We start from the raw sequence: 27,671 nt of genomic DNA, 5'->3' as shown, positions 1-27,671 counted from the left end.
AGAGCCCTATACCTATGTCTTGCAACTGCAGGCTGGTTCCCCTGCCTGTAGAGAAGCTCGAGGACGGCTTACCCACACTTTGGCCCACCAGGCAAAATGAAGCAATTTCTGGTTAGAATGGAGCAAACTCTTCTGGCAGAGAAAGCGGGGAAGGGTGCCTCTAGGGAGGAAGAAGGAAACCAAAGGCAGGAGGCAAGCATTTCAAGGCAAGTGACACAGAGAAGCACTTCTCTGTCCTTGGAGCTGCAGAATCAATAGTGGCCCCTTTCCATAAACTCTGATTCTGAGCTGCTAAAACATCATCTCAACAGCCCTGCATAGCTCCTGCAAACTCAAGGCTTGGGCTTCCTTTATGGAGTCAATTAATCTCGTACTTGGTCTTGTTCTTCTCCTCTTGCCTTCAATCTTAGGTAAAGGTAAAGGTTCCCCTTGACATTTTCAGTCCAGTCGTGTCCGACTCTAGGGGGCGGCGCTCATCCCGCTTTTCAGGCCATAGAGCCAGCATTTGTCCAAAGACAGTTTCCGTTGTCACGTGGCCAGTGTGACTAGGGAACGCCGTTTTACCTTCCCACCAAGATGGTACCTATTTATCTACTCGCATTTACATGCTTTCAAACTGCTAGGTTGGCGAGGCGCTGGGACAAAGTGACGGGAGCTCACTCCGTCGCATGGATTCGACCTTACGGACTGCTGGTCTTCTGACCGTGCAGCACAGGCTTCTGCGGTTTAGCCCACAGCGCCACCACGTCCCCTTCAATCTTACCTAACATTATTATCTTTTCCAGAGAATCGTTCCTTCACGTGATGTCCCCAAAGCAAGATGGCACCAGTTTTGTCATTTTTGCCTCCAGAGATAGGACCCACTGTCCTGGCAGTCCACAAAGATTTCCTCCAGCATCATATTTCAAATGAATTCCCCCCCCCCCATCAACCTTCTGTGCTGTCCCCATTTTCACACCCATACATGGTGTTTAGGAATACAATAATATGAGTGATCTTGGCCTTGGTCTGCAGTGACATATCTCTACACTTGATTATCTTTTCTAATTCCTTCATTGCTGTCCTTCTGAGTTTTCTGATTTCTTGTTTGCTAGAAAGACAATCAAGTGGATCCAAGATCAAATGAAGTGTGAACTAATTTTGGAGGCAAAAATGTTGAAGTGGAGGCTGTCCTACTTCGGGTGCATCATGAGAAGACAGGATTGTCTGAAAAAGACACTAATGTTGGGAATGGTTGAAGGTAGCAGGAAAAGAGGAAGACCAAATGAGAAATGGATTTATTCCCTAAAGGAACCCATAAAGTTGAGTTTAAAGAGCTGAGCAAGGCTATTGCGGACAGGACATTTTGGAGATCTCTTATTCATAGCATTGCCATAAATCGGAGGTAACTTTGACGACAATAGCAACACTGGAGAATTAACAATCTTACTTGTTATTTAACAGTAGGTGTAGATGGGAGGAAAGTTCCTTGAGTACTTATCTCTCAGCACTAACCAATTAACAAGGTTCCTTTTCCTGGCTCTAGGATTCTAAACAAGCCTTGCATTATCATCTTCCTCTTCCACTCTCCCTCAATAGCATGTTTACTGCCCTTTGTTTCTTAGCTAGCTCACTGATCCCAAGCACTGCAATGTTTATACATTCCATTTCTTGCTTTACAGTTTCCGATTTACCCAGATTCATAATGCTGATGTTCCACGTTCCAGTTGTATGTGCTGTACAGCTTCAGACTTTCCTTTGACTTTTCCTAGCACCTAGTTGAATGCTTTCCAACCTTGGAAGTCTCATCCTCCAGTCCTATCTCTTGTTTCATTTTGGACTATCTCATAGTTTTTTTTGTGGTAAGGAAAGTTCAGCAGGGGTTTACCATTGCCACCTATTGCACAGTACTAACAAAAGTTATTCAGAGAGCCACTGTCGTTGCCTCCTTCGCTCGTGTCATTTTCAGATACTGCTGCAGCCTAGTAGCTGCCTTGAAGAGGTTGGATACCAGCAGGACAATCTCTTCACATTTAGCTACTTCAAATGAATTCAGGTCTCCAGCGCTAGAGGTGAAGTGTCCAAAAGTACTAAAGAAATATGCAGATGTCATCTCAAGAGCATCTGAGAATTCCTGGAGAGCAGATGCAGAAAGCATGTTTCTTTCAGAATATGAAAGAAAGAGGATCCAGGTAACTACTGATGGGCTATCTTGACTCTGATGCTAGGAAAGAGTCTAAAATAGATCACCAAACAGTCACAGTGTCAGCATTTAGAAAAGAATGTGGGGATTACCAAGACCCAACATAGGTGTCTCCAAAACAAATCCGATATAGGCGAATCTTATCTAAACCATGGGCAATGCTGATGGTAAGGGAAAGCTGGGGATTGCAGTGCAAAAGCATCTGGAGGGCCACACTTTGCACAATTCCATTTCTGCTCCAGTTGGATACAGCCACTTGTCTTGTGACATGTCGAAGCCTTAACACATTTATTGCAGCATCAGTGTTTCTTGATTTAAGCCCACTTTCTCAGATGGCGAATGCCAAGTCAATGTGTTAATCTTCAAAGCACCACAAGACTTTGCTGTCTTTTCATGAATTATTACAAATTATTACAAAGCAGGAGTCTTAAGGGAAAATGTCCTGAATTACAGGAAATGTCCTGAATTAACAGGAGGAAGACCAGACGTTTCTCGGTAGGGTGGGTGAATTATGGCCCACAAACAAAATACTAAATAAATAAATAAATAAATGAATAAATAAATAAATAAATAAATAAATAAATAAATAAATAAATAAATAAATAAATAAGGCTTTGTTTGCTTCTGCAGATGTCTAAGGGCAGCTGTTTTTGCATCAAGGACCTGGGAGTATGTGTCCTCTAAGTCAACTATTGCCTGAAAAATAATTTTAAAGACTGCAAATGTCTGTTTTCTTTTTTCCATAAAAAATGTCCAATACTGGCAATTTCTGGACTCTGTGTGGCACTTGGAGAGTGCTGACAATACACACTTCCCTCCAAACCTATCAGCTTGCTCACATCTGGTTTAGATTGCACTTGCTACATATCTCCCATTTAGACTTGTCAGAGATTTCCACAAGATGTAGAAGCCCATTCGAAATTGGTCTTTCAACATAAGAGACCACTGTCTTGAACGAGCTGTCCATTTCAACAGAAATTTGACTTGGGAGCTTAATTAAGCATAAGGAAGTTTCCCCTGGTTCAAAGAATAAGCCAGTGCTTTATGAAAACCTGCTTGAAAACATTCAAGGCCAGAACTATGCAATTGCCAAGGAATAAATGAATAAATGGCAAATCAGACTCTTAACGAGCCCATGCAAGAGTGGTGGGACTCAATAATGAGTTATGAAAGAGATGTAGAAGGCCCTATAAAACAGTTATTTATTTATTTATTTATTTATTTATTTATTGATTGATTGATTGATTTGATTTGATTTGATTTTTACCCCGCCCCTCTAGACAACGTCTACTCGGGGCTAGTTAGGTTCTCCTTTCCCTTTTCAGTTCACTCGTGTTATGCTATCTATTTTGCTTCAACAAAAAGACTCATAGCAGTGGTTCCCAACCTTGGGTAACCCAAGTGTTATTGGACTTCAACTCCCAGAAACTCAGTCCAGCACAGCTAGTGATGAAAGCTTCTGGAAGTTGCAGTCTAGGTTATCCAAGGTTGGGAACCACCGACCTGTTGCATCAGGTACACTACTTTTCTTTTGTACTGGCGTGCACTCACACACATATAACTTGACAAGCAGTGAAATGCAAGTCCATACTAAAGAAAACCAAGTCTGAATCTTAACAGACTGAGACTTACCACTGATGTGCCAAAAAACGACACTTTTCTGTTAGGAAAATGCATGCACTAAGGTCATTACATGTGCTATTTCAATATTAATGGAAATGGAGAAAAGGATTTATAGAGCATAATTAGATTAATTAGGAGCTATGCTCCTTATGTTATTAAAAGTAGCTGTAATTACTTGATGCAGACATTAACGGTTCTTACTCGCCAATGTATTACTTAGCCTGTTTCAATTTCTTTGGCTACTCCTCATCTAAAGTTGCAAGATAATAAAGGGAAAGTTATCATTCATCATACTGCTACACATAAATATTTGCATTGGGGAAAACTTCTGCAAATTAGACAAAATGTCTACTCAGCTTGCAAAAATAAATCCTCACTAACTTACTGACCGGACAGGCAATCATGTTGATTTTGGCATCATGCTAGCATTAATCTGTAAAAATATATCCACATGAAAAGGTGAGCAGGCAAGGCAGCCATAACACTTTTTACCTGGAGAAATATTGGCACAGACAGTCATATTTCCAGTCATCTTTCTTCTGTTGCTGGTTCAAACTTTTTTAAAAAAAAAATCAGGACACCAATGGCTGAAGATGCTGATCCCTCCCTTGTGGTGTGTAACCAGTGTGTGCTTCTAGCTGAACTCTTGCCTACTAAGATCCACGTGTGAGAATATAAAAAACTAATGGAGAAAAGGGAAATGTCTTACCATGAATTCCTATTCTTTCTGGTTCCACGAAAGCAGTTCCCCTTGGAATAGGATTAAGGGTCAAGTTCTTGTATTCCCCCCACACACACCTTTGCCATGGGGATGCTCTCACAGACGAGACCAGAAAGAAAGCCTTCAACCAGGTAATGGAAGAAGTTCAAAACCCATGTGATAAAAAAAGTGAAACCATTAGTAGAACTGGAAAAGGAAATGAGAAAAATGTGCTCTTTTCCAGGACTTATTTATTAAAGTATTAGACAGAAGTCTTAAGGGGCTGAAATCCATTGAAACCCTTCTTCCCAAAGGCAGCTTCATCTGTAGTGGGGCAGGAATTACTTTACAGGATCATGAAGAAATGTGGTCCCAGCCACAGATCACAGCTCTATGTAGGTGTTTTGTTTTGAATGAAGTCCTATCCCCAAAGTACGAGCAGAAGCAGCTGACCCCTGAAAAGTGAGTGGTCATCTTCCAAGCATTATTTTCCCAGTGCCTCAAAGGCCAAAATAATACTGTCCTTGAAACATCAAGAAAAAGCAGGTGATTTCATAACAATGGTATTCTTGTGAAAACGTGTGCATTTCCTAACTATGGCTAGGCCTTGTCCAATCCGTTTGTGCAAGTTTATATCCTGCAAGTGACTCAGTTGAAAGCAAAAAGAAGGCAAATGATGCCTTTCATATCTGGCAGAAAACAGAATTTATTTTAGATTTTAGGTTTGGTATCTGCTCAGGCTCAAGAAAAACACACGGCTGCGGCTTGGATGATAATATACTCACGTTCTGAAACTGGAGATGGTAAAAGTGCTAACAATTCTGTCTTGTGGGCTCAAAGTGAGAATCCAAAAGTGAAGAGAAAGAAAAGTTGCTCCTTTTGAAAATGTATGGTTAACATGGGTGAATGGAAACGGAATGGCCCCAGTTTTAAAGCAAGGGTAAGTCGGGGGGGGGGGGGAATGTGTGCTTGATTTGTTCTAAGAGCACGCCAGAGTGTATTATTAGGTCACTCCCGTTTGCCTCTGCCAGCAGTGAGAGTGGCGAAATGAACAATGAGCTTCCGCGTGCATTTTCTTTTTCGTCATTGCTACGTGAGAACTCTTGCCTATTTCTTTCCATACAAACCAGTCAAAATCTATGGCTTGTTACTGGCTTATGATTGGGATATCTGGGGAGAAAGAAGCAAGAATTTTTAGCTCACATGTGACAATAAAAGTGTTTATTCAGTTATTCCTGCTGAAGGAGAGCGACACAGCAGAAGCTGGGGTTCTCTTAAAATTACATCTGAACCAGACAAGTGACTGTAATGGAGGTACTGTATAGTTATACTGAGGAGACGGGTATATTGATTAGTCCTTGATTATATCTTCTGCACTTATAGCATAAGATAAAAACTTGTTTTTAAAGAAAAATTTACATGTTGCTAGTGCAGCAACATATCGTAGGCAAACTTTGGCAAGTGCTTCATATCAACATCACCTCACAAGGGACTTCCATTAAGTCACTTCCCATAAAAGGAGGGACCGATGTCAAGTTTGGGGGAGGAGGGGAAGGTTTATTTTCCAACCTTTAGTTTGATCCATCCTATTCCCACCAATCCCACTTCACGAGTGGATTTTTCTCTCTCTGCAAAAATCTGTATCCATTTTCATGAACATTGAGAACATGAGCAACGTGGCGCAGTGGTTAAAACGCTGTACTGCAGCTAAAACTGTGCTCACGACCTGGGGTTCAAATCCCAGGTAGCCGGCTCAAGGTTGACTCAGCCTTCTATCCTTCCGAGGTCGGTAAAATGAGTACCCAGCTTGCTGGGGGGGGGCAATGTGTAGCCTGTATAATTAAATTGTAAACCGCCCGGAGAGTGCTTGTAGCGCTATGGGGCGGTATATAAGTCAAAAACAAAAAAACATAACAGTATATGCCCTTTTTAAAGCACACATATTTTCACAAGCCACTTCATGCTAAAACAATGTTTTTGGAAGTGCAGGTTTGCTATGCGTCTGTTGAAAATGTGAGCCAATCTCTCCTTCAATCCCCACATAATACTGAAAACTGATTTTTCTAATATTCTTCGACGTTGCTAACACTAGCTCACCCTCTTAGGGTTAAGGGGCGAATATTCTCTTTTTATAAATGCATAATGTATAATCAGACTTTGGGTAGGGAAAGGAAGAGGAGAGAGTAGCATTTAGAGTTGTATTTCTAGTTATGAATGTGGTGAGGGAGCGAAGTCACTTCCCTTAACTATAGTCCCAATGCTGAAGGAACTGCCATTCCGAATCTGCTTCTCTCTCTAGGATTCCTGCCAAGGCACAGACAGTAAGTTGAAAGGACACAGCTGAGTTGTTACTGAGCTTGGTATTTCTCTTGTACCTTGCCACTGAATCTGATGGACAGGTTCCCCTTAAGTCTCTGCCAGTGGAATCTGAGGTTGGATTTTTGGGCTTCATGGTTTTACAGTCAATTGCGTAAGGCCACGGCTCTCAATTCTCCTGGTTCAAGTGTGCCTCATGAACAACGTGTTGCTTTTGTTTTCAAGACTGAGGCCTAGCAAGGTGTTCTGATACATTTGTTGTGATTTTATCAACACATAACCCTCTCACCCAAAGAAGACCATGAGATGAGATGCAATGTATGGTTCTATCATTAATCTGAAAAACTCTTAACAACAGTGCCAAATCAATCTTCTTCTCTCTCTTTTTTTTTTAAAAAAATCAAAACAAGATGAATATTGCATACAATATGTATATTGTTTCTTCAGTAAACATCAGCTTTAGAATGAACAAACAACATCGGAACGGGCACCTGCAATTCCCCTTCAGAAACGCTTTACAAGTATTCATTAACAAAAAAATTAAAGATGTGCAAAAGCGACCACCAGCTGCCTTACAGAAAAGGTGTCATAATGAAGGAGGGCAGGAATCATGGTGGAATGTCCACTTGTGCTTGCCTCTGAATCTCCTATAAACGGGTTTTGAATGTCCACCGAATACCTAGTTTATTACACTTCTGTTAAAAATCAGAATATATAAAAAACCTTTACTTCACAATATTTCAAATCATCATATTTACATCTTAGTTTTAAAACAAATGGTCAGTAAAACATACAGCAATGTGACCACTCAAGGTTTTAAGATTAAATTAGCGAGCACAATTTAAAGCAGAAAACAATGGTCGATGACCATGTACATATGATAGATAGTACAGCAGCTAGGGAAGAAAAGGAAAAACAACAACAACAACCCAGAGCACAATCTGCCAGAAGGTTTCCACTGCTATTGCTCTAAATTGGCTAGCTTATTTATTCCCAGTGAAGACAGTCAAAACTTGCTATTAAAAAGAATATGCAAGGAGGATATCTGGGAAGTTTGGCTTTCAAATCATGCCACTTCCCCCTAAGTATAAAATCTACAGCTCTACAGAATGGTCTATGAAACATTTTGAGAGCAGCGCAGGACATGAGTAAATCTGCCGCAAAACAGATATTTCACTGAGAAAGGCATAACTGAAAGGCATTGTCATCTATGAAGACCACAGATCCTAATGATTTGGGTATGTGTGTTTTCAGCATTTTCACTTGGCTACACAATAAAGACACAGGTTGGGAGAGAGTTGACTGTGTACTTTTACGTAACACATCCACTACGGGTTGCAAAGTGAGCCAGAGACACTGTATCAGAAAAGCAGCATTTGTGAATGACATAAATAGCTTACATCCAAGAAGATAAAAGAAAATGAAAGGCCTAGGTGTGCAACAGGTAACCAGTGCTTGTTTCTACAAACTTGTGCTGGCAAGTGACGGTGGAAAGAAACCATGTCGCTCCGTCAATGTGCTATTACTTTACACAAGTTACTTCTTCACCTCCAAGAAGGAAATACCTGTTTGAAGAGGCTGCAGACATTTTAGTCAGATTCCTTCTAAATTATTTTGTTACTTAAGGAAAAAAAAGTCTGCATGAACTTTGGTCCAAAATACCATTTTCTTCATATTGCTGATGATTTATTTGGAGACACAGTCACTGAGCCCACCACCGCGGACCACACTCAGATTCCATTGCAAAGTCTTGTCTGGCCATTAAAAAGTTAAAAGCACTATGGTTGTGCAGGGTTTTTTTTTTTTTTTTTTTTGGGGTGGGAGTAGGGGTGGGGAGTATGTAGCAATTCTCATTACAGGAATAATTTATGTGAACTGAATCCTGTCAAGGCTGGCTAATCTCTGGAGATGAAAGCCATTAGTGGCTCAATGTATATAAACATTACTTTCACCTGTCAGAGAGAAAATCTACAGAGCCCTTTTTTTCCACCTAGCAAATGAGATATTTACTCTTGCTTTCTAGAAGAAAGCCTAGGAGTCTTCATTCTTTGTTCTTCTAGTTTTCCCTGCGTGTCAGTACATGGGCCAACCAAGGGTTGAGTTCTGTAACTGCTTTAAATTTTTGTGGGAGTAATTCCACTTAAATGGGGCATGGCATTCCATGTCATCATGCTGATTTTAAAGCCGCATTTATACAGATCCTATGAATTCCTTACCCTTTTCACAGAAGAGTTGAACAAACACCATGGAACCCCCTTCATCCTACCTCTTTCCTCTCCACACTTTTCTGCAGAGTCTTTGCGCAAACAACATGTTACATAAGGAGAAACATACATTTTACTATTTACACAAACATTCATCTGAGCAGGTATCGGAGTCCTTCACCTTGCTTTTCACAGTGGCAAACAGCACATGATCTACAATACTTTCCTCAGCAGTTGTCATGGATACCATGTAAAGCTCAAGCCGTGTTGTTTACCAAGGTGTCCATAGCTATAGGAACTCCACATAGTTCTCAGGGATCAGCCCTGTTTTCCCATTCAAGGTTCCTTCCAACCAGCCAGGCTCCTGAGATGGATGAACTGGAAAGAGAAAAGCAGAAGATCAAGTTGATAAATCTGAAACTTGAAACAAAAATTTGCCTTACTAAATCTGTACATTTTCTTCTTCTTCTTAGAGGCTGAAGAATGAATGGAAGTGTTGCGTACTCGCAGAGATGCTAGGGCTCTTGGAGGAGTTTGCTTTTTCTTACTGGTCTTGGGCCCTCAGGAGGTATACAACACTTTACCTTCCGTTCCTAAAGCTGTATAATTCTTTCTCAACTACAGTAGTAAAGGATCGCCTTAGGACTCGGTGAGGTTCATTGAACATCATTCCTAGGGTTCCTTCAGCAGTAGTTATGAGATGGCCCACCCCATAATTTCAGAGCGATCGACATGTGCTCTTCTTGCAGAAATGGCCTGCCTACAATTGAATACCCTTCCCTGAGAGATGAGTGAGGACTGAAGTGCGGTCCTGACAGGCGACCTACTGGGTTCTGCCCCTGGACTCCATATTAACCTAGGAAGTCCAAAGCAAATGAAAGGCAGAGACAATTCCTGCCTATTAGAAGGGAGGAGGAATATTTGAGGAGAGCAAAAAAGCCACGGTCAGTGGATCCCACCTGCCTGGAGGTGCCAGGGTCAAAATCCTACTCCTGTTTGTGTATAAGAACACTCTGATGTGATTCAACCTGTCTCCCACTGCTGCAGGATGGAGAGAACGTCTGAACTGAGGGCAAATATTTTTAAGCTTCTTCTAAATAGTGCAGAGAAACCAACAATAACATTTATTTTCTTAAATATATCACAATGAGGTCCCCTTTTCCAGAGCTACTCAAGAACACTGGGCAGCCATGAGGAAAGGGGGCAGGCTAGCCCTACATTCTCTGTTGTTCTCTCTTCACGTGGAGAGCAACCATCTGAAATCAGTCCTCTCTGCAGGCAATCTGTCCCTAAAATCACAAAACATGTCTTTTTAAAGGGCCCTGGAATGCACAGAGAGTCTCTTCACATAGTGGAGGTTCTCCTTTTCAGATGGAAGGACCAAAGATGAAAGAGGGCATGATTTCCCTGCTCCTTTCCTTACATGCCCCAGTTAACTTGATCCTGAACATCTGACTAGGGCTAAGGATTTAGCTGCAGGCTACAATGGAGGTTTGTAGCTTTCTCTTTGTTTAACAATAACAACACAAATACAACCTAGTTACTGCAAGGGGGGTAATTCCTTTGGACAAAAACCACCTCATCCCATCAGCAGTAATGGCCCTTTGCCGAATAAAACACACACATACATGCACTAATCCAGTGGTTCTTAACCTTTTTGAAAGAAACGCCCCCTTGAGCCATTGAGGAAGTTATCATCGCCCCCCTCCCTGAGGTGATGATATCTTACCTACCTACCTACCTACCTACCTACCTACCTACCTACCTACCTACCTACCTACCTACCTACCTACCTACCTACCTACCTACCTACCTACCTACCTACCTCCCCGCCCAGGTGCAAGGCAGCGCTTCACGGGGTGAGGATGAGAACCCAAGAGACCCTTTCCTTCTACCCGATCCACACTCAGTGCTCCCCTAAAGGAGAAAGGCGAGACATGGCAGGTAGAAAGAGCTGGATCATCTGGCGGCAGCAGCAGCATTGGATCTACTGCCAGCACTGCGGCTGCAGTCGCCTTCACAGGTTTGGCTCACTCCAGCGGCCCCCTACCGCCCCCCTTCTGTTCTTTCGCTCCCACGCTGCCCCTTTTCGTTCTACCGCCCCCCTGAAAAATGAAATCGCCCCCTGGGGGGCATTATTGCCCACATTAAGAACCACTGCACTAATCTACCTACAATCTGTTTTCACTACTGGCACAAGCAGGAGGAGAAGAGGGAAATTAGAACCATGGGAACAATCTGTTTTATATAAATCTTGGCTTTGTTCCAGTAAAAAGGTCTAAAGTGTTAAAGCTACAGGCGCCAATCTTGCTGGAGACTCCGCCATTCCCCTCACACATTCCCTCTTTCTATGATGTTGAGGGCTCTCCTGTGGTCTGCTCCATCGTGTAAATTCATTCTCATACTTTATTGCCTACATTTCCTTTCCATAATCTCCCTTCTCAACTCTCCCCTTTCCTTTTTGAAGCTCTCTAGGGTCTATGTAGTTAACAAGCACGAGGAAACTATAGTCCTCTTTGTGAAAAACCATTGTGATGACAACAGTGTTACATAAGCCTCCTCATGCATATCAGCCTGTAGGAGAAGGAAGGAAGGAAGGAAATATTATCAAGAAGCCATTGCTGTTTCTAGGCAGATAATGTAAAACTCACTCCTGGGAATCAATGGGACTTTATACAAAAATCTGGAAAGCTAACCTCCGATTCTTAAGAAAAATAAAACAATTATTCTCTGTTTGCCCTGCCTGTTAATGGGAACTTCCTATGCTTGGCTTTAGAAAGGTGCTTTATCTTTTGATTTAAATTCTAAGCAGGCTGCCGCAAGGAAAGCAGGGCAGTCCCCCCACACACTCCAAAGTAAACATCCCAGGAAGATGTTTAAAGTACTGTGGGCGTCTCTCTCTCTTTTTTTTGGAGTGACCTTAGGTCAAAATCTCTGAAAGGAAATCCAGTTATATACAGCAGCAAGGGCTGGAGAGACGGTAAAAGCCATGTATCCCATAAGCTTGGGAAAGTAGTGTAACAGGGATGGGGGGGGGGGGAAAGGACACTTTAGTAGTTTTCCCTAGTGTTTTAAAATGTCCCTTCACTGCCTACTTTGAGACCTGAGGATAGATCACTAATTGAATAAATAACAGAAGAGATTCTAACCCTTGGACTATGGCTAGTTCCAAGCATCCACCCACAGAGGAAGACTTTCCTGTCTCTCCTCTTCCCCTAACTCCCCTGCAGCCATCGGCCAGTGCTCCAAAATGTGGCCTTGAGGATGAGCGGCTCCTGCTGAGTGGGGTGGGCTATGGGAGAAGTGGGGGGGGGGTCATTGAAAACTGGATAGGTGTGCCTTCTATGAAAGCAACAGAAGGTGCCCGTATCTAGGGAAAATTGAATCCAAGTGAGGTTGAGCCCAAACAGAGGTTCTCAACATCCATACACACTGTAAGAACAAACTTAATTCGGGGGTGGCAGGGAGAGATGATGCCTTATCTGTCTTCCTTTTTGAATACTCTAAGCAATCTTTCTATCAGGGTGAAGAACACGCTGTGGTTGGCTGGAGCTGATGAAATTAGAATGTGAAAATCTGGGGAGCCACACACTGCTTCATTTGGTTGTTGTGGGTTTTTCGGGCTCTTTGGCCGTGTTCTGAAAGTTGTTCTTCCTAACGTTTCACCAGTCTCTGTGGCCCGCATCTTCAGAGCACAGAGTGTCCTCTGAAGATGCCGGCCACAGAGACTGGCGAAATGTTAGGAAGAACAACCTTCAGAACATGGTCAAAGAGCCTGAAAAACCCACAACAACCATTAGATCCCGGCCATGAAAGCCTTTGCGGATATACTGCTTCATTTGTTTTATCTTTGTTTTATATGGTTTCATTTTCACCCATGTATTCCTGTCTGTCACCAGAGTTCTTACCCTGAATGCTGTCAGGATGCTGAAGAATGACAGATTGCTAGCTGGGCAAGAGCCTATGGAACAGCCTCCTTCCCCCACCTTACCCGAGAAAGGGCCGTCTAGTACATATTTTGCTACCTTATGGTGCCGAACAAAGTCCTTTTTATTCCACCATGATTTTTAATATTTTCAATGTTGTGGTTCTGCGTAATTTTGTCTCTCTGACATTTTTAGATTTCAAAAGGTTGTAAAGGCAGTGTACTCAACTTATACAGTACAGGGAATTCACTCAACTCACAAAGACCAGGAATGCTATGTGGTTGGAATGTAACATTTCACTTATTTTGTTTCTGCAGGTGAGAATGAAGTTTTAAAAGTTTTCTCTTTGTTAGGCATAATGATGAGCGGTTTGTTTTTGGGGGAGTTTTCTCATTGATGAATGCTTTTTGTGGGGGGGGGAGTTCAAACATGGGGGGTTTCTCTCTCTCTCTCTCTCTCTCTGTGTGTGTGTGTGTGTGTGTGTGTGTGTGTATGTATATATATATATATATATATATATATATATATATATATATATATATATATATATATATATATATATATATATATATATATATATATTAGTTAGGCATCCTTCAGTCTCGAAAGACTATGGTATCGTGCTCTGTATGGAGGACTTGGAGCAGCGTCTAGTGTGGCTGAGGAGGCCGATTTGAGAGTGACAGTCTCTTCCACACTGAAGACAAATCCAGTTTGTCCCCTGTCCAGCTCCCTGGTTTTGCTGCTTTTGTGACTTCCTCTTTGCCTCAGCCTGCTGGGCAAGGGTCTCTTCAAATTGGGAGAGGCCGTGATGCAATGCCTGCCTCCAGGCTGAACGCTCAGATGTCAGGGTTTCCCATCTGTTGAGGTCCATTCCTAAGGCCTTCAGATCTCGCTTGCAGATATCCTTGTATCGCAGCTGTGGTCTCCCTCTGGGGCGGTTTCCCTGCACTAATTCTCCATACAGGAGATCCTTTGGAATCCGACCATCAGCCATTCTCACGACATGCCCAAGCCAACGTAGGCGTCGCTGTTTCAGTAATGTGTTCATGCTGAAAATTCCAGCTCGTTCTAGGACTACTCTGTTTGGAACTTTGTCCTGCCAGGTGATACCAAAAATCCGTCGGAGACAACGCATATGGAAGGTGTTTAGCTTCCTCTCCTGCCGTGCACAAATGGTCCAGGACTCACTACAGTACAGGAGTGTGCTTAGGACACAGGCTCTATAGACCTGGATCTTCGTATGTGTCGTCAGCTTCTTATTGAGCCATACTCTCTTTGTGAGTCTAGAGAACATGGTAGCTGCTTTGCCAATGCGTTTGTCCAGCTCAACATCCAGAGACAGGGTGTCAGAGATGGTTGAGCCAAGGTACACAAAGTCATGAACAACCTCCAATTCTTGTGTGGAGATGGTAATAGAAGGAGGTGAGTCCACACCCTGGCCCATGACTTGTGTTTTCTTCAGGCTGATTGTTAGTCCAAAGTCTTGGCAGGCCTTGCTGAATCGATTTATGAGTTGTTGGAGGTCTTCAGCAGAGTGGGCAACAATGGCTGCATCATCTGCGAAGAGGAAGTCCCGCATGCATTTCAGTTGGACTTTGGTCTTCGCTCTCAATCTAGAGAGATTAAAGAGCTTTCCGTCTGATCTAGTCCGGAGATAGACACCCTCGGTTGCAGTTCCAAAGGCATGCTTCAGCATGACAGCAAAAAAGATCCCAAAAAGTGTTGGTGCAAGGACACAGCCCTGTTTCACTCCGCTTCGGATGTCAAAGGGGTCTGATGCTGAGCCGTCGAAAACTACAGTGCCTTTCATTCCCTCATGGAATGATCTGATGATGTTAAGGAGACGGGGTGGACATCCAATCTTGGGAAGTATTTTAAAAAGGCCATCCCTGCTAACCAAGTCAAATGCTTTTGTAAGGTCTATGAAGGCCACTAAGAGTGGCTGTTGTTGTTCCCTGCATTTCTCCTGCAGCTGTCGGAGGGAGAATACCATGTCAGTGGTGGATCTATTAGCTCGGAATCCACACTGTGATTCTGGATAGACTCTGTCTGCAAGAACCTGGAGCCTCTTCAGCACAACACGGGCAAGCAGCTTCCCTACAACGCTAAGAAGAGAGATGCCACGGTAGTTATTGCAGTCACCCCTGTCGCCTTTGTTCTTGTACAATGTGACGATGTTTGCATCCTTCATGTCCTGTGGTACTCCACCTTCCCTCCAGCAGAGACAAAAGACTTCATACAGTTCAGTGGTGATGATCTCCTTACAGCACTTCAGCACTTCAGCAGGGATGTTATCCTTTCCAGGTGCCTTGCCGGAGGCGAGGGAATCCAAGGCCGCTTTTATTTCTGCTAAGGTTGGTTCACTGTCCAGCTCTTCCAAGACAGGCAGGCACTCAATGTTATTTAATGCTTCTTCGGTTACTACATTCTCTCTGGAATATAGCTCGGAGTAGTGCTGTACCCAGCGTTCCATCTGCTGTGCTCGGTCCTGGATGGGCACACCTGTAGCAGACTTCAAGGGAGCAGATTTCTTCTGCATTGGACCTAAGGCCTGCTTGATACCGTCATACATTCCTTTGATGTTACCTGTGTCCGCTGCTATCTGTATCTGGGAGCAGAGCTGGAGCCAATAGTCATTGGAGCATCTCCTGGCAGCCTGTTGGACTTGGCTACGAGCAGCTCGAAGAGCTTGCAAGTTGTACTCGCTAGGACAGGTTTTGTATGCTGCTAGAGCTCTTCTCTTATCCTCGATGGCTGGCATTAGCTCCTCTGAATGGGCTTCGAACCAGTCAGCCATCTTTTTGGTCTTCTTGCCAAAGGTGGACAAGGCGGTGTTATAGACAGCGTTCTTGAAGTGTTCCCATCGTTTAGGTGCATTTACATTAGCCGGACCTGGGAGGGCTTCCTCGAGTGCTTGGGTGAATTCCTTCACTTTTCTTTGATCACGAGTCTTGCTGATGTCAATACGTGGTCGTCCTTCCTTTTTCGTGTGATATACTCTCTTTGTTCGTAGTTTTACTCTACTACACACCAGGGAGTGATCAGTATCACAATCAGCACTCTGGTAACTGCGTGTGATCGTAATATTAGGGAGGCTAGAACGTCTAGTGAGGATCAGATCAAGCTGATGCCAGTGCTTGGATCTTGGATGTCTCCAGGAAACTCTGTGTTGCAGCTTCGTATTAAAGAATGTGTTGCTGACACAGAGACCATAATAGCAGCAAAACTCCAGCAAGCGTTGGCCATTTTCATTCATCTTTCCAATGCCAAAACGGCCTAGACAAGTGGGCCAAGAATTATGATCAGCACCAACTCTAGCATTAAAGTCTCCAAGAATGAACAGTGACTCTCTTTCAGGGACTTTTTTGATAGTAGCTGCCAGATCGTCGTAGAATTTGTCTTTCACTTCTGTAGTGGATGACAGTGTTGGTGCATATGCACTAATGAGGGTTACTGGTCCTGCTGATGAGTGGAGCTGCAGAGACAGGATTCTTTCACTCCCCACAGTAGGTGGAACAATGCATCTCAGGAGAGTATTTCTGACTGCAAAGCCAACACCATATTCCCTGGTCTCATTCGATGGTTTTCCCTGCCAGAAAAATGAGAAGTTTTTTTCTTTGACAGATCCCGAGTCTGGCAATCTTGTCTCTTGCAGGGCAACAATGTCCATCTGTAGTCTACTTAATTCCATGTCAATGACAGCTGTCTTGCGCATATCGTCTATTTCTTGGAGGTCGTCAGGAAAGCCATAGTCAGGAAAGCCAGGGGTCATTGTCCGTACATTCCAGGTGCCCAACTTAAGGGCAGAAGTTTTCTTGTGATTGTTGCATGGTGCACGGTTATCGATCTGCTTGTCGGGTTTGACCCTAAACCCCACGCACCCCGTGAAGTTAACAGACCGTGGCGAGGTAGCACCTTACTGGCTGGGGGCTGCCCAGCTTAAGGCGGGCGGTATCTACCTAGTGAGGTGCAATGACCTCTCCCACCGTCAGAAGTAGCCCCTGGCGTCCTGCTCTACGCCAATTGAGCAGAGACTTATAACCGGTAACTGCTACTTCCCGTGTTGTTTCGACGCTGTTTGCGAAGCTGGAGTGTCCTCTCCAGAGCACGAAGCCTGGGTAAAATAATATGGAGGACAGGCTGTTACCCAAGCAGCAAATCCCCCCTCTCCACGTCGCTGAAGTAGTCCAGTGGAAAGGCAAGAGCCAGTACAACTGGTTCCAGTGACGTCGCAGGAGTTGGCAGGATGACACAAACTGCCTCCGGGACTCCAGCTCCGGATTTTGCCTCGAGGTTCTCTCCTGAAGCCCTTTCCATAAGTGGATATAGCCACAAGGCAGTGGAGGTTTAAATTCGGAGTTTTCCTTCTCCTAGATGGGCTGCCTTCCAGGGCTGACGAGCCCCACCTACCCGGCCTCCTCTCTAATAGTGTGGAAGTATGCAATGTTAGTTGGGTTTCCTATTTATCAAACTGGGGTAAAAATAGGATTTGAAAATTTCATACACCATTAGACATGCTCTCCTGCTCATCCTCCTTCAAAGCTGAAACTCTACCTTCCCACAGGTCACGCATATCTACCATGTTAAGATTGGAGACAGGGTCGTAGATAGAATTAGAGTATTTGAAGAATTTCGCGCGCCGTTAGGCGCGCGGTCCTGGGAGGGACCATTTTAAACCATGCACTGGGGGGGGGGAGGGACAGAGAGAGGAGAAAAGAAAAACATCTACCTGGCTTTGTTTCCTAGGCAAAACTTCCTGGTGAAATGGGTAGAAGCCCCTGGGGAATCCCATTTTAAACCATGTGTTGGGTCCTGGGAGGGACCATTTTAAACCATGCACTGGGGGGGGGGAGGGACAGAGAGAGGAGAAAAGAAAAACATCTACCTGGCTTTGTTTCCTAGGCAAAACTTCCTGGTGAAATGGGTAGAAGCCCCTGGGGAATCCCATTTTAAACCATGTGTTGGGTCCTGGGAGGGACCATTTTAAACCATACACTGGGGGGGGGGGAGGGACAGAGAGAGGAGAAAAGAAAAACATCTACCTGGCTTTGTTTCCTAGGCAAAACTTCCTGGTGAAATGGGTAGAAGCCCCTGGGGAATCCCATTTTAAACCATGTGTTGGGTCCTGGGAGGGACCATTTTAAACCATGCACTGGGGGGGGGGAGGGACAGAGAGAGGAGAAAAGAAAAACATCTACCTGGCTTTGTTTCCTAGGCAAAACTTCCTGGTGAAATGGGTAGAAGCCCCTGGGGAATCCCATTTTAAACCATGTGTTGGGTCCTGGGAGGGACCATTTTAAACCATACACTGGGGGGGGGGGAGGGACAGAGAGAGGAGAAAAGAAAAACATCTACCTGGCTTTGTTTCCTAGGCAAAACTTCCTGGTGAAATGGGTAGAAGCCCCTGGGGAATCCCATTTTAAACCATGTGTTGGGTCCTGGGAGGGACCATTTTAAACCATGCACTGGGGGGGGGGAGGGACAGAGAGAGGAGAAAAGAAAAACATCTACCTGGCTTTGTTTCCTAGGCAAAACTTCCTGGTGAAATGGGTAGAAGCCCCTGGGGAATCCCATTTTAAACCATGTGTTGGGTCCTGGGAGGGACCATTTTAAACCATGCACTGGGGGGGGGGGAGGGACAGAGAGAGGAGAAAAGAAAAACATCTACCTGGCTTTGTTTCCTAGGCAAAACTTCCTGGTGAAATGGGTAGAAGCCCCTGGGGAATCCCATTTTAAACCATGTGTTGGGTCCTGGGAGGGACCATTTTAAACCATACACTGGGGGGGGGGGAGGGACAGAGAGAGGAGAAAAGAAAAACATCTACCTGGCTTTGTTTCCTAGGCAAAACTTCCTGGTGAAATGGGTAGAAGCCCCTGGGGAATCCCATTTTAAACCATGTGTTGGGTCCTGGGAGGGACCATTTTAAACCATGCACTGGGGGGGGGGGAGGGACAGAGAGAGGAGAAAAGAAAAACATCTACCTGGCTTTGTTTCCTAGGCAAAACTTCCTGGTGAAATGGGTAGAAGCCCCTGGGGAATCCCATTTTAAACCATGTGTTGGGTCCTGGGAGGGACCATTTTAAACCATACACTGGGGGGGGGGGAGGGACAGAGAGAGGAGAAAAGAAAAACATCTACCTGGCTTTGTTTCCTAGGCAAAACTTCCTGGTGAAATGGGTAGAAGCCCCTGGGGAATCCCATTTTAAACCATGTGTTGGGTCCTGGGAGGGACCATTTTAAACCATGCACTGGGGGGGGGGAGGGACAGAGAGAGGAGAAAAGAAAAACATCTACCTGGCTTTGTTTCCTAGGCAAAACTTCCTGGTGAAATGGGTAGAAGCCCCTGGGGAATCCCATTTTAAACCATGTGTTGGGTCCTGGGAGGGACCATTTTAAACCATGCACTGGGGGGGGGGGGAGGGACAGAGAGAGGAGAAAAGAAAAACATCTACCTGGCTTTGTTTCCTAGGCAAAACTTCCTGGTGAAATGGGTAGAAGCCCCTGGGGAATCCCATTTTAAACCATGTGTTGGGTCCTGGGAGGGACCATTTTAAACCATGCACTGGGGGGGGGGAGGGACAGAGAGAGGAGAAAAGAAAAACATCTACCTGGCTTTGTTTCCTAGGCAAAACTTCCTGGTGAAATGGGTAGAAGCCCCTGGGGAATCCCATTTTAAACCATGTGTTGGGTCCTGGGAGGGACCATTTTAAACCATACACTGGGGGGGGGGGAGGGACAGAGAGAGGAGAAAAGAAAAACATCTACCTGGCTTTGTTTCCTAGGCAAAACTTCCTGGTGAAATGGGTAGAAGCCCCTGGGGAATCCCATTTTAAACCATGTGTTGGGTCCTGGGAGGGACCATTTTAAACCATGCACTGGGGGGGGGGAGGGACAGAGAGAGGAGAAAAGAAAAACATCTACCTGGCTTTGTTTCCTAGGCAAAACTTCCTGGTGAAATGGGTAGAAGCCCCTGGGGAATCCCATTTTAAACCATGTGTTGGGTCCTGGGAGGGACCATTTTAAACCATGCACTGGGGGGGGGGAGGGACAGAGAGAGGAGAAAAGAAAAACATCTACCTGGCTTTGTTTCCTAGGCAAAACTTCCTGGTGAAATGGGTAGAAGCCCCTGGGGAATCCCATTTTAAACCATGTGTTGGGTCCTGGGAGGGACCATTTTAAACCATACACTGGGGGGGGGGGAGGGACAGAGAGAGGAGAAAAGAAAAACATCTACCTGGCTTTGTTTCCTAGGCAAAACTTCCTGGTGAAATGGGTAGAAGCCCCTGGGGAATCCCATTTTAAACCATGTGTTGGGTCCTGGGAGGGACCATTTTAAACCATGCACTGGGGGGGGGGAGGGACAGAGAGAGGAGAAAAGAAAAACATCTACCTGGCTTTGTTTCCTAGGCAAAACTTCCTGGTGAAATGGGTAGAAGCCCCTGGGGAATCCCATTTTAAACCATGTGTTGGGTCCTGGGAGGGACCATTTTAAACCATACACTGGGGGGGGGGGAGGGACAGAGAGAGGAGAAAAGAAAAACATCTACCTGGCTTTGTTTCCTAGGCAAAACTTCCTGGTGAAATGGGTAGAAGCCCCTGGGGAATCCCATTTTAAACCATGTGTTGGGTCCTGGGAGGGACCATTTTAAACCATGCACTGGGGGGGGGGAGGGACAGAGAGAGGAGAAAAGAAAAACATCTACCTGGCTTTGTTTCCTAGGCAAAACTTCCTGGTGAAATGGGTAGAAGCCCCTGGGGAATCCCATTTTAAACCATGTGTTGGGTCCTGGGAGGGACCATTTTAAACCATGCACTGGGGGGGGGGGGAGGGACAGAGAGAGGAGAAAAGAAAAACATCTACCTGGCTTTGTTTCCTAGGCAAAACTTCCTGGTGAAATGGGTAGAAGCCCCTGGGGAATCCCATTTTAAACCATGTGTTGGGTCCTGGGAGGGACCATTTTAAACCATACACTGGGGGGGGGGGAGGGACAGAGAGAGGAGAAAAGAAAAACATCTACCTGGCTTTGTTTCCTAGGCAAAACTTCCTGGTGAAATGGGTAGAAGCCCCTGGGGAATCCCATTTTAAACCATGTGTTGGGTCCTGGGAGGGACCATTTTAAACCATGCACTGGGGGGGGGGGGAGGGACAGAGAGAGGAGAAAAGAAAAACATCTACCTGGCTTTGTTTCCTAGGCAAAACTTCCTGGTGAAATGGGTAGAAGCCCCTGGGGAATCCCATTTTAAACCATGTGTTGGGTCCTGGGAGGGACCATTTTAAACCATACACTGGGGGGGGGGGAGGGACAGAGAGAGGAGAAAAGAAAAACATCTACCTGGCTTTGTTTCCTAGGCAAAACTTCCTGGTGAAATGGGTAGAAGCCCCTGGGGAATCCCATTTTAAACCATGTGTTGGGTCCTGGGAGGGACCATTTTAAACCATGCACTGGGGGGGGGGAGGGACAGAGAGAGGAGAAAAGAAAAACATCTACCTGGCTTTGTTTCCTAGGCAAAACTTCCTGGTGAAATGGGTAGAAGCCCCTGGGGAATCCCATTTTAAACCATGTGTTGGGTCCTGGGAGGGACCATTTTAAACCATGCACTGGGGGGGGGAGGGACAGAGAGAGGAGAAAAGAAAAACATCTACCTGGCTTTGTTTCCTAGGCAAAACTTCCTGGTGAAATGGGTAGAAGCCCCTGGGGAATCCCATTTTAAACCATGTGTTGGGTCCTGGGAGGGACCATTTTAAACCATACACTGGGGGGGGGGGAGGGACAGAGAGAGGAGAAAAGAAAAACATCTACCTGGCTTTGTTTCCTAGGCAAAACTTCCTGGTGAAATGGGTAGAAGCCCCTGGGGAATCCCATTTTAAACCATGTGTTGGGTCCTGGGAGGGACCATTTTAAACCATGCACTGGGGGGGGGGAGGGACAGAGAGAGGAGAAAAGAAAAACATCTACCTGGCTTTGTTTCCTAGGCAAAACTTCCTGGTGAAATGGGTAGAAGCCCCTGGGGAATCCCATTTTAAACCATGTGTTGGGTCCTGGGAGGGACCATTTTAAACCATACACTGGGGGGGGGGGAGGGACAGAGAGAGGAGAAAAGAAAAACATCTACCTGGCTTTGTTTCCTAGGCAAAACTTCCTGGTGAAATGGGTAGAAGCCCCTGGGGAATCCCATTTTAAACCATGTGTTGGGTCCTGGGAGGGACCATTTTAAACCATGCACTGGGGGGGGGGAGGGACAGAGAGAGGAGAAAAGAAAAACATCTACCTGGCTTTGTTTCCTAGGCAAAACTTCCTGGTGAAATGGGTAGAAGCCCCTGGGGAATCCCATTTTAAACCATGTGTTGGGTCCTGGGAGGGACCATTTTAAACCATGCACTGGGGGGGGGGGAGGGACAGAGAGAGGAGAAAAGAAAAACATCTACCTGGCTTTGTTTCCTAGGCAAAACTTCCTGGTGAAATGGGTAGAAGCCCCTGGGGAATCCCATTTTAAACCATGTGTTGGGTCCTGGGAGGGACCATTTTAAACCATACACTGGGGGGGGGGGAGGGACAGAGAGAGGAGAAAAGAAAAACATCTACCTGGCTTTGTTTCCTAGGCAAAACTTCCTGGTGAAATGGGTAGAAGCCCCTGGGGAATCCCATTTTAAACCATGTGTTGGGTCCTGGGAGGGACCATTTTAAACCATGCACTGGGGGGGGGGGAGGGACAGAGAGAGGAGAAAAGAAAAACATCTACCTGGCTTTGTTTCCTAGGCAAAACTTCCTGGTGAAATGGGTAGAAGCCCCTGGGGAATCCCATTTTAAACCATGTGTTGGGTCCTGGGAGGGACCATTTTAAACCATACACTGGGGGGGGGGAGGGACAGAGAGAGGAGAAAAGAAAAACATCTACCTGGCTTTGTTTCCTAGGCAAAACTTCCTGGTGAAATGGGTAGAAGCCCCTGGGGAATCCCATTTTAAACCATGTGTTGGGTCCTGGGAGGGACCATTTTAAACCATACACTGGGGGGGGGGAGGGACAGAGAGAGGAGAAAAGAAAAACATCTACCTGGCTTTGTTTCCTAGGCAAAACTTCCTGGTGAAATGGGTAGAAGCCCCTGGGGAATCCCATTTTAAACCATGTGTTGGGTCCTGGGAGGGACCATTTTAAACCATGCACTGGGGGGGGGGAGGGACAGAGAGAGGAGAAAAGAAAAACATCTACCTGGCTTTGTTTCCTAGGCAAAACTTCCTGGTGAAATGGGTAGAAGCCCCTGGGGAATCCCATTTTAAACCATGTGTTGGGTCCTGGGAGGGACCATTTTAAACCATACACTGGGGGGGGGGGAGGGACAGAGAGAGGAGAAAAGAAAAACATCTACAGTGGTGCCTCACATAACGATGTTAATTGGTTCCAAACAAAACATCGTTATGTGAAAACATCGTTATGTGAAGCACCATTTCCCATAGGAATACATTGGAAACCGGTTAATCCGTTCCAATAGGAATGGATTATCCGGTTTTTTCCCTCCCCCCGTGGCTTGGATCTGACCCACGGCGGCTAACTCAGCCATGGCTTGACTCCCTAGAGTCCGGCCATGGCTGGGGTAGCCGCCGTGGCTCGGATCCAAGCCGCGGGGGGAGGGTGGTGGGATTGGAATGCCTTTCAGGCATCCCGGGGTTGGATCCCACCCGCCGCCGGTTAGGGTAACCGGCGGCGGGTGGGATCCAAACCCGGGATGCCTGAAAGGCATCCCAATCCCACCACCCTCTCAGCCTGCCCCCACAGCTTGGATCCAAGCCGTGGGGGGTCGCTGGGAGCGGACACCCCCCCCCCACCCTGCAGCCGCCGCTTGAAGCCTCCCCGCGCTGCTTTCCCCAGCCATTCTCGGACGTCCAGGCGTCCGAGAACGGCTCGGGTAGGCGGCCCGGGCAGGCTTCAAGCGGCGGCTGCAGGGTGGGGGGGTGTCCGGAAGGTTTCCAGGCTTTCACCTGGAAACCTTCCCGATACCCCCCCCCCTCTGTCCCCGCTGCTGGTAGCCTGCCCGGGCCACCTACCCCAGCCGTTCTCGGACGTCCAGGCGTCCGAGAACAGCTCGGGTAGGCAGCCTGGGCAGGCTTCAAGCGGCGGCTGCAGGGTGGGGGGGTGTCCGGAAGGTTTCCAGGCTTTCACCTGGAAACCTTCCCGATACCCCCCCCCCCTCTGTCCCCGCTGCTGGTAGCCTGCCCGGGCCGCCTACCCCAGCCGTTCTCGGACGTCCAGGCGTCCGAGAACAGCTCGGGTAGGCAGCCTGGGCAGGCTTCAAGCGGCGGCTGCAGGGTGGGGGGGGGTGTCCGGAAGGTTTCCAGGCTTTCACCTGGAAACCTTCCCGATACCCCCCCCCCTCTGTCCCCGCTGCTGGTAGCCTGCCCGGGCCGCCTACCCCAGCCGTTCTCGGACGTCCAGGCGTCCGAGAACAGCTCGGGTAGGCAGCCTGGGCAGGCTTCAAGCGGCGGCTGCAGGGTGGGGGGGTGTCCGGAAGGTTTCCAGGCTTTCACCTGGAAACCTTCCCGATACCCCCCCCTCTGTCCCCGCTGCTGGTAGCCTGCCCGGGCCACCTACCCCAGCCGTTCTCGGACGTCCAGGCGTCCGAGAACAGCTCGGGTAGGCAGCCTGGGCAGGCTTCAAGCGGCGGCTGCAGGGTGGGGGGGTGTCCGGAAGGTTTCCAGGCTTTCACCTGGAAACCTTCCCGATACCCCCCCCTCTGTCCCCGCTGCTGGTAGCCTGCCCGGGCCACCTACCCCAGCCGTTCTCGGACGTCCAGGCGTCCGAGAACGGCTCGGGTAGGCGGCCCGGGCAGGCTACCAGCTGGGGCTGGCTGACGCTTCGGAGGAGCCGCGGGAGAGGTCTCCCCGCAGCCCCTCCGAAGCGCCGGCCAGCCGGCCGGCATTCTCGGGGCAGGCGCTTCGGAGCAGCTGCGGGAGAGGTCTCCCCGCGGCCACTCCAAAGCGCCCGCCCGGAGAATGCCTGCAGGCTGGCCGGCGATTCAGAGCGGCTGCGGGGAGACCTCTCCCGCGGCTCCTCCGAAGCGTCAGCCAGCCAGCCGGCATTCTCAGGGCAGGCGCTTCGGAGGAGCCGCGGGAGAGGTCTCCCCGCGGCCACTCCAAAGCGCCCGCCCGGAGAATGCCTGCAGGCTGGCCGGCGATTCAGAGCGGCTGCGGGGAGACCTCTCCCGCGGCTGCTACGAAGCGCCGGCCAGCCAGCCGGCATTCTCAGGGCAGGCGCTTCGGAGGAGCCGCGGGAGAGGTCTCCCCGCGGCCGCTCCAAAGCGCCCGCCCGGAGAATGCCTGCAGGCTGGCCGGCGATTCAGAGCGGCTGCGGGGAGACCTCTCCCGCGGCTGCTCCGAAGCGCCGGCCAGCCAGCCGGCATTCTCAGGGCAGGCGCTTCGGAGGAGCCGCGGGAGAGGTCTCCCCGCGGCCGCTCCAAAGCGCCCGCCCGGAGAATGCCTGCAGGCTGGCCGGCGATTCAGAGCGGCTGCGGGGAGACCTCTCCCGCGGCTGCTCCAAAGCGCCGGCCAGCCAGCCGGCATTCTCAGGGCAGGCGCTTCGGAGGAGCCGCGGGAGAGGTCTCCCCGCGGCCGCTCCAAAGCGCCCGCCCGGAGAATGCCTGCAGGCTGGCCGGCGATTCAGAGCGGCTGCGGGGAGACCTCTCCCGCGGCTGCTCCAAAGCGCCGGCCAGCCAGCCGGCATTCTCAGGGCAGGCGCTTTGGAGCGGCCGCGGGAGAGGTCTCCCCGCGGCCGCTCCGAAGCGCCCGCCGGGGGCCTATGGGGGAAACATCGGTATGCGAGTTTCCTCCATAGACTGCCTCGCTATACGAGGCAGTAGTTTCCCCCAGAAACCCCCTCGCTAAGCGAATTCATCGTTAAACGAAGCATTCGCTAAGCGAGGCACCACTGTACCTGGCTTTGTTTCCTAGGCAAAACTTCCTGGTGAAATGGGTAGAAGCCCCTGGGGAATCCCATTTTAAACCATGTGTTGGGTCCTGGGAGGGACCATTTTAAACCATGCACTGGGGGGGGGGGAGGGACAGAGAGAGGAGAAAAGAAAAACATCTACCTGGCTTTGTTTCCTAGGCAAAACTTCCTGGTGAAATGGGTAGAAGCCCCTGGGGAATCCCATTTTAAACCATGTGTTGGGTCCTGGGAGGGACCATTTTAAACCATACACTGGGGGGGGGGGGAGGGACAGAGAGAGGAGAAAAGAAAAACATCTACCTGGCTTTGTTTCCTAGGCAAAACTTCCTGGTGAAATGGGTAGAAGCCCCTGGGGAATCCCATTTTAAACCATGTGTTGGGTCCTGGGAGGGACCATTTTAAACCATGCACTGGGGGGGGGGAGGGACAGAGAGAGGAGAAAAGAAAAACATCTACCTGGCTTTGTTTCCTAGGCAAAACTTCCTGGTGAAATGGGTAGAAGCCCCTGGGGAATCCCATTTTAAACCATGTGTTGGGTCCTGGGAGGGACCATTTTAAACCATGCACTGGGGGGGGGGGAGGGACAGAGAGAGGAGAAAAGAAAAACATCTACCTGGCTTTGTTTCCTAGGCAAAACTTCCTGGTGAAATGGGTAGAAGCCCCTGGGGAATCCCATTTTAAACCATGTGTTGGGTCCTGGGAGGGACCATTTTAAACCATACACTGGGGGGGGGGGAGGGACAGAGAGAGGAGAAAAGAAAAACATCTACCTGGCTTTGTTTCCTAGGCAAAACTTCCTGGTGAAATGGGTAGAAGCCCCTGGGGAATCCCATTTTAAACCATGTGTTGGGTCCTGGGAGGGACCATTTTAAACCATGCACTGGGGGGGGGGAGGGACAGAGAGAGGAGAAAAGAAAAACATCTACCTGGCTTTGTTTCCTAGGCAAAACTTCCTGGTGAAATGGGTAGAAGCCCCTGGGGAATCCCATTTTAAACCATGTGTTGGGTCCTGGGAGGGACCATTTTAAACCATACACTGGGGGGGGGGGAGGGACAGAGAGAGGAGAAAAGAAAAACATCTACCTGGCTTTGTTTCCTAGGCAAAACTTCCTGGTGAAATGGGTAGAAGCCCCTGGGGAATCCCATTTTAAACCATGTGTTGGGTCCTGGGAGGGACCATTTTAAACCATACACTGGGGGGGGGGGGAGGGACAGAGAGAGGAGAAAAGAAAAACATCTACCTGGCTTTGTTTCCTAGGCAAAACTTCCTGGTGAAATGGGTAGAAGCCCCTGGGGAATCCCATTTTAAACCATGTGTTGGGGTCCTGGGAGGGACCATTTTAAACCATGCACTGGGGGGGGGGGAGGGACAGAGAGAGGAGAAAAGAAAAACATCTACCTGGCTTTGTTTCCTAGGCAAAACTTCCTGGTGAAATGGGTAGAAGCCCCTGGGGAATCCCATTTTAAACCATGTGTTGGGTCCTGGGAGGGACCATTTTAAACCATACACTGGGGGGGGGGGGAGGGACAGAGAGAGGAGAAAAGAAAAACATCTACCTGGCTTTGTTTCCTAGGCAAAACTTCCTGGTGAAATGGGTAGAAGCCCCTGGGGAATCCCATTTTAAACCATGTGTTGGGTCCTGGGAGGGACCATTTTAAACCATGCACTGGGGGGGGGGGGAGGGACAGAGAGAGGAGAAAAGAAAAACATCTACCTGGCTTTGTTTCCTAGGCAAAACTTCCTGGTGAAATGGGTAGAAGCCCCTGGGGAATCCCA

At 47.6% G+C, this 27,671-nt stretch overlaps 1 protein-coding gene across 2 annotated transcripts in view; it reads right to left on the bottom strand.

The window, feature by feature from the left end:
- Positions 1-7,236: 7,236 nt before the first annotated feature.
- The window catches only part of ARHGAP26 (Rho GTPase activating protein 26), a 400,569-nt gene continuing 380,134 nt past the window's right edge, over positions 7,237-27,671 (bottom strand). For both annotated transcript variants that reach the window (XM_020806318.3, XM_020806326.3), the window contains one exon: positions 7,237-9,403. In XM_020806318.3, coding sequence (XP_020661977.2) covers positions 9,315-9,403 — 89 coding nt within the window. In that variant the 3' untranslated portion in view covers positions 7,237-9,314. The remainder of the gene's footprint in view (positions 9,404-27,671) is intronic.

The sequence above is a fragment of the Pogona vitticeps genome, chromosome 2 (genome assembly GCF_051106095.1).
Source record: "Pogona vitticeps strain Pit_001003342236 chromosome 2, PviZW2.1, whole genome shotgun sequence".
Taxonomy (NCBI): Eukaryota; Metazoa; Chordata; class Lepidosauria; order Squamata; family Agamidae; genus Pogona; species Pogona vitticeps.
This window is presented reverse-complemented; position numbering and strand designations above follow the sequence as displayed.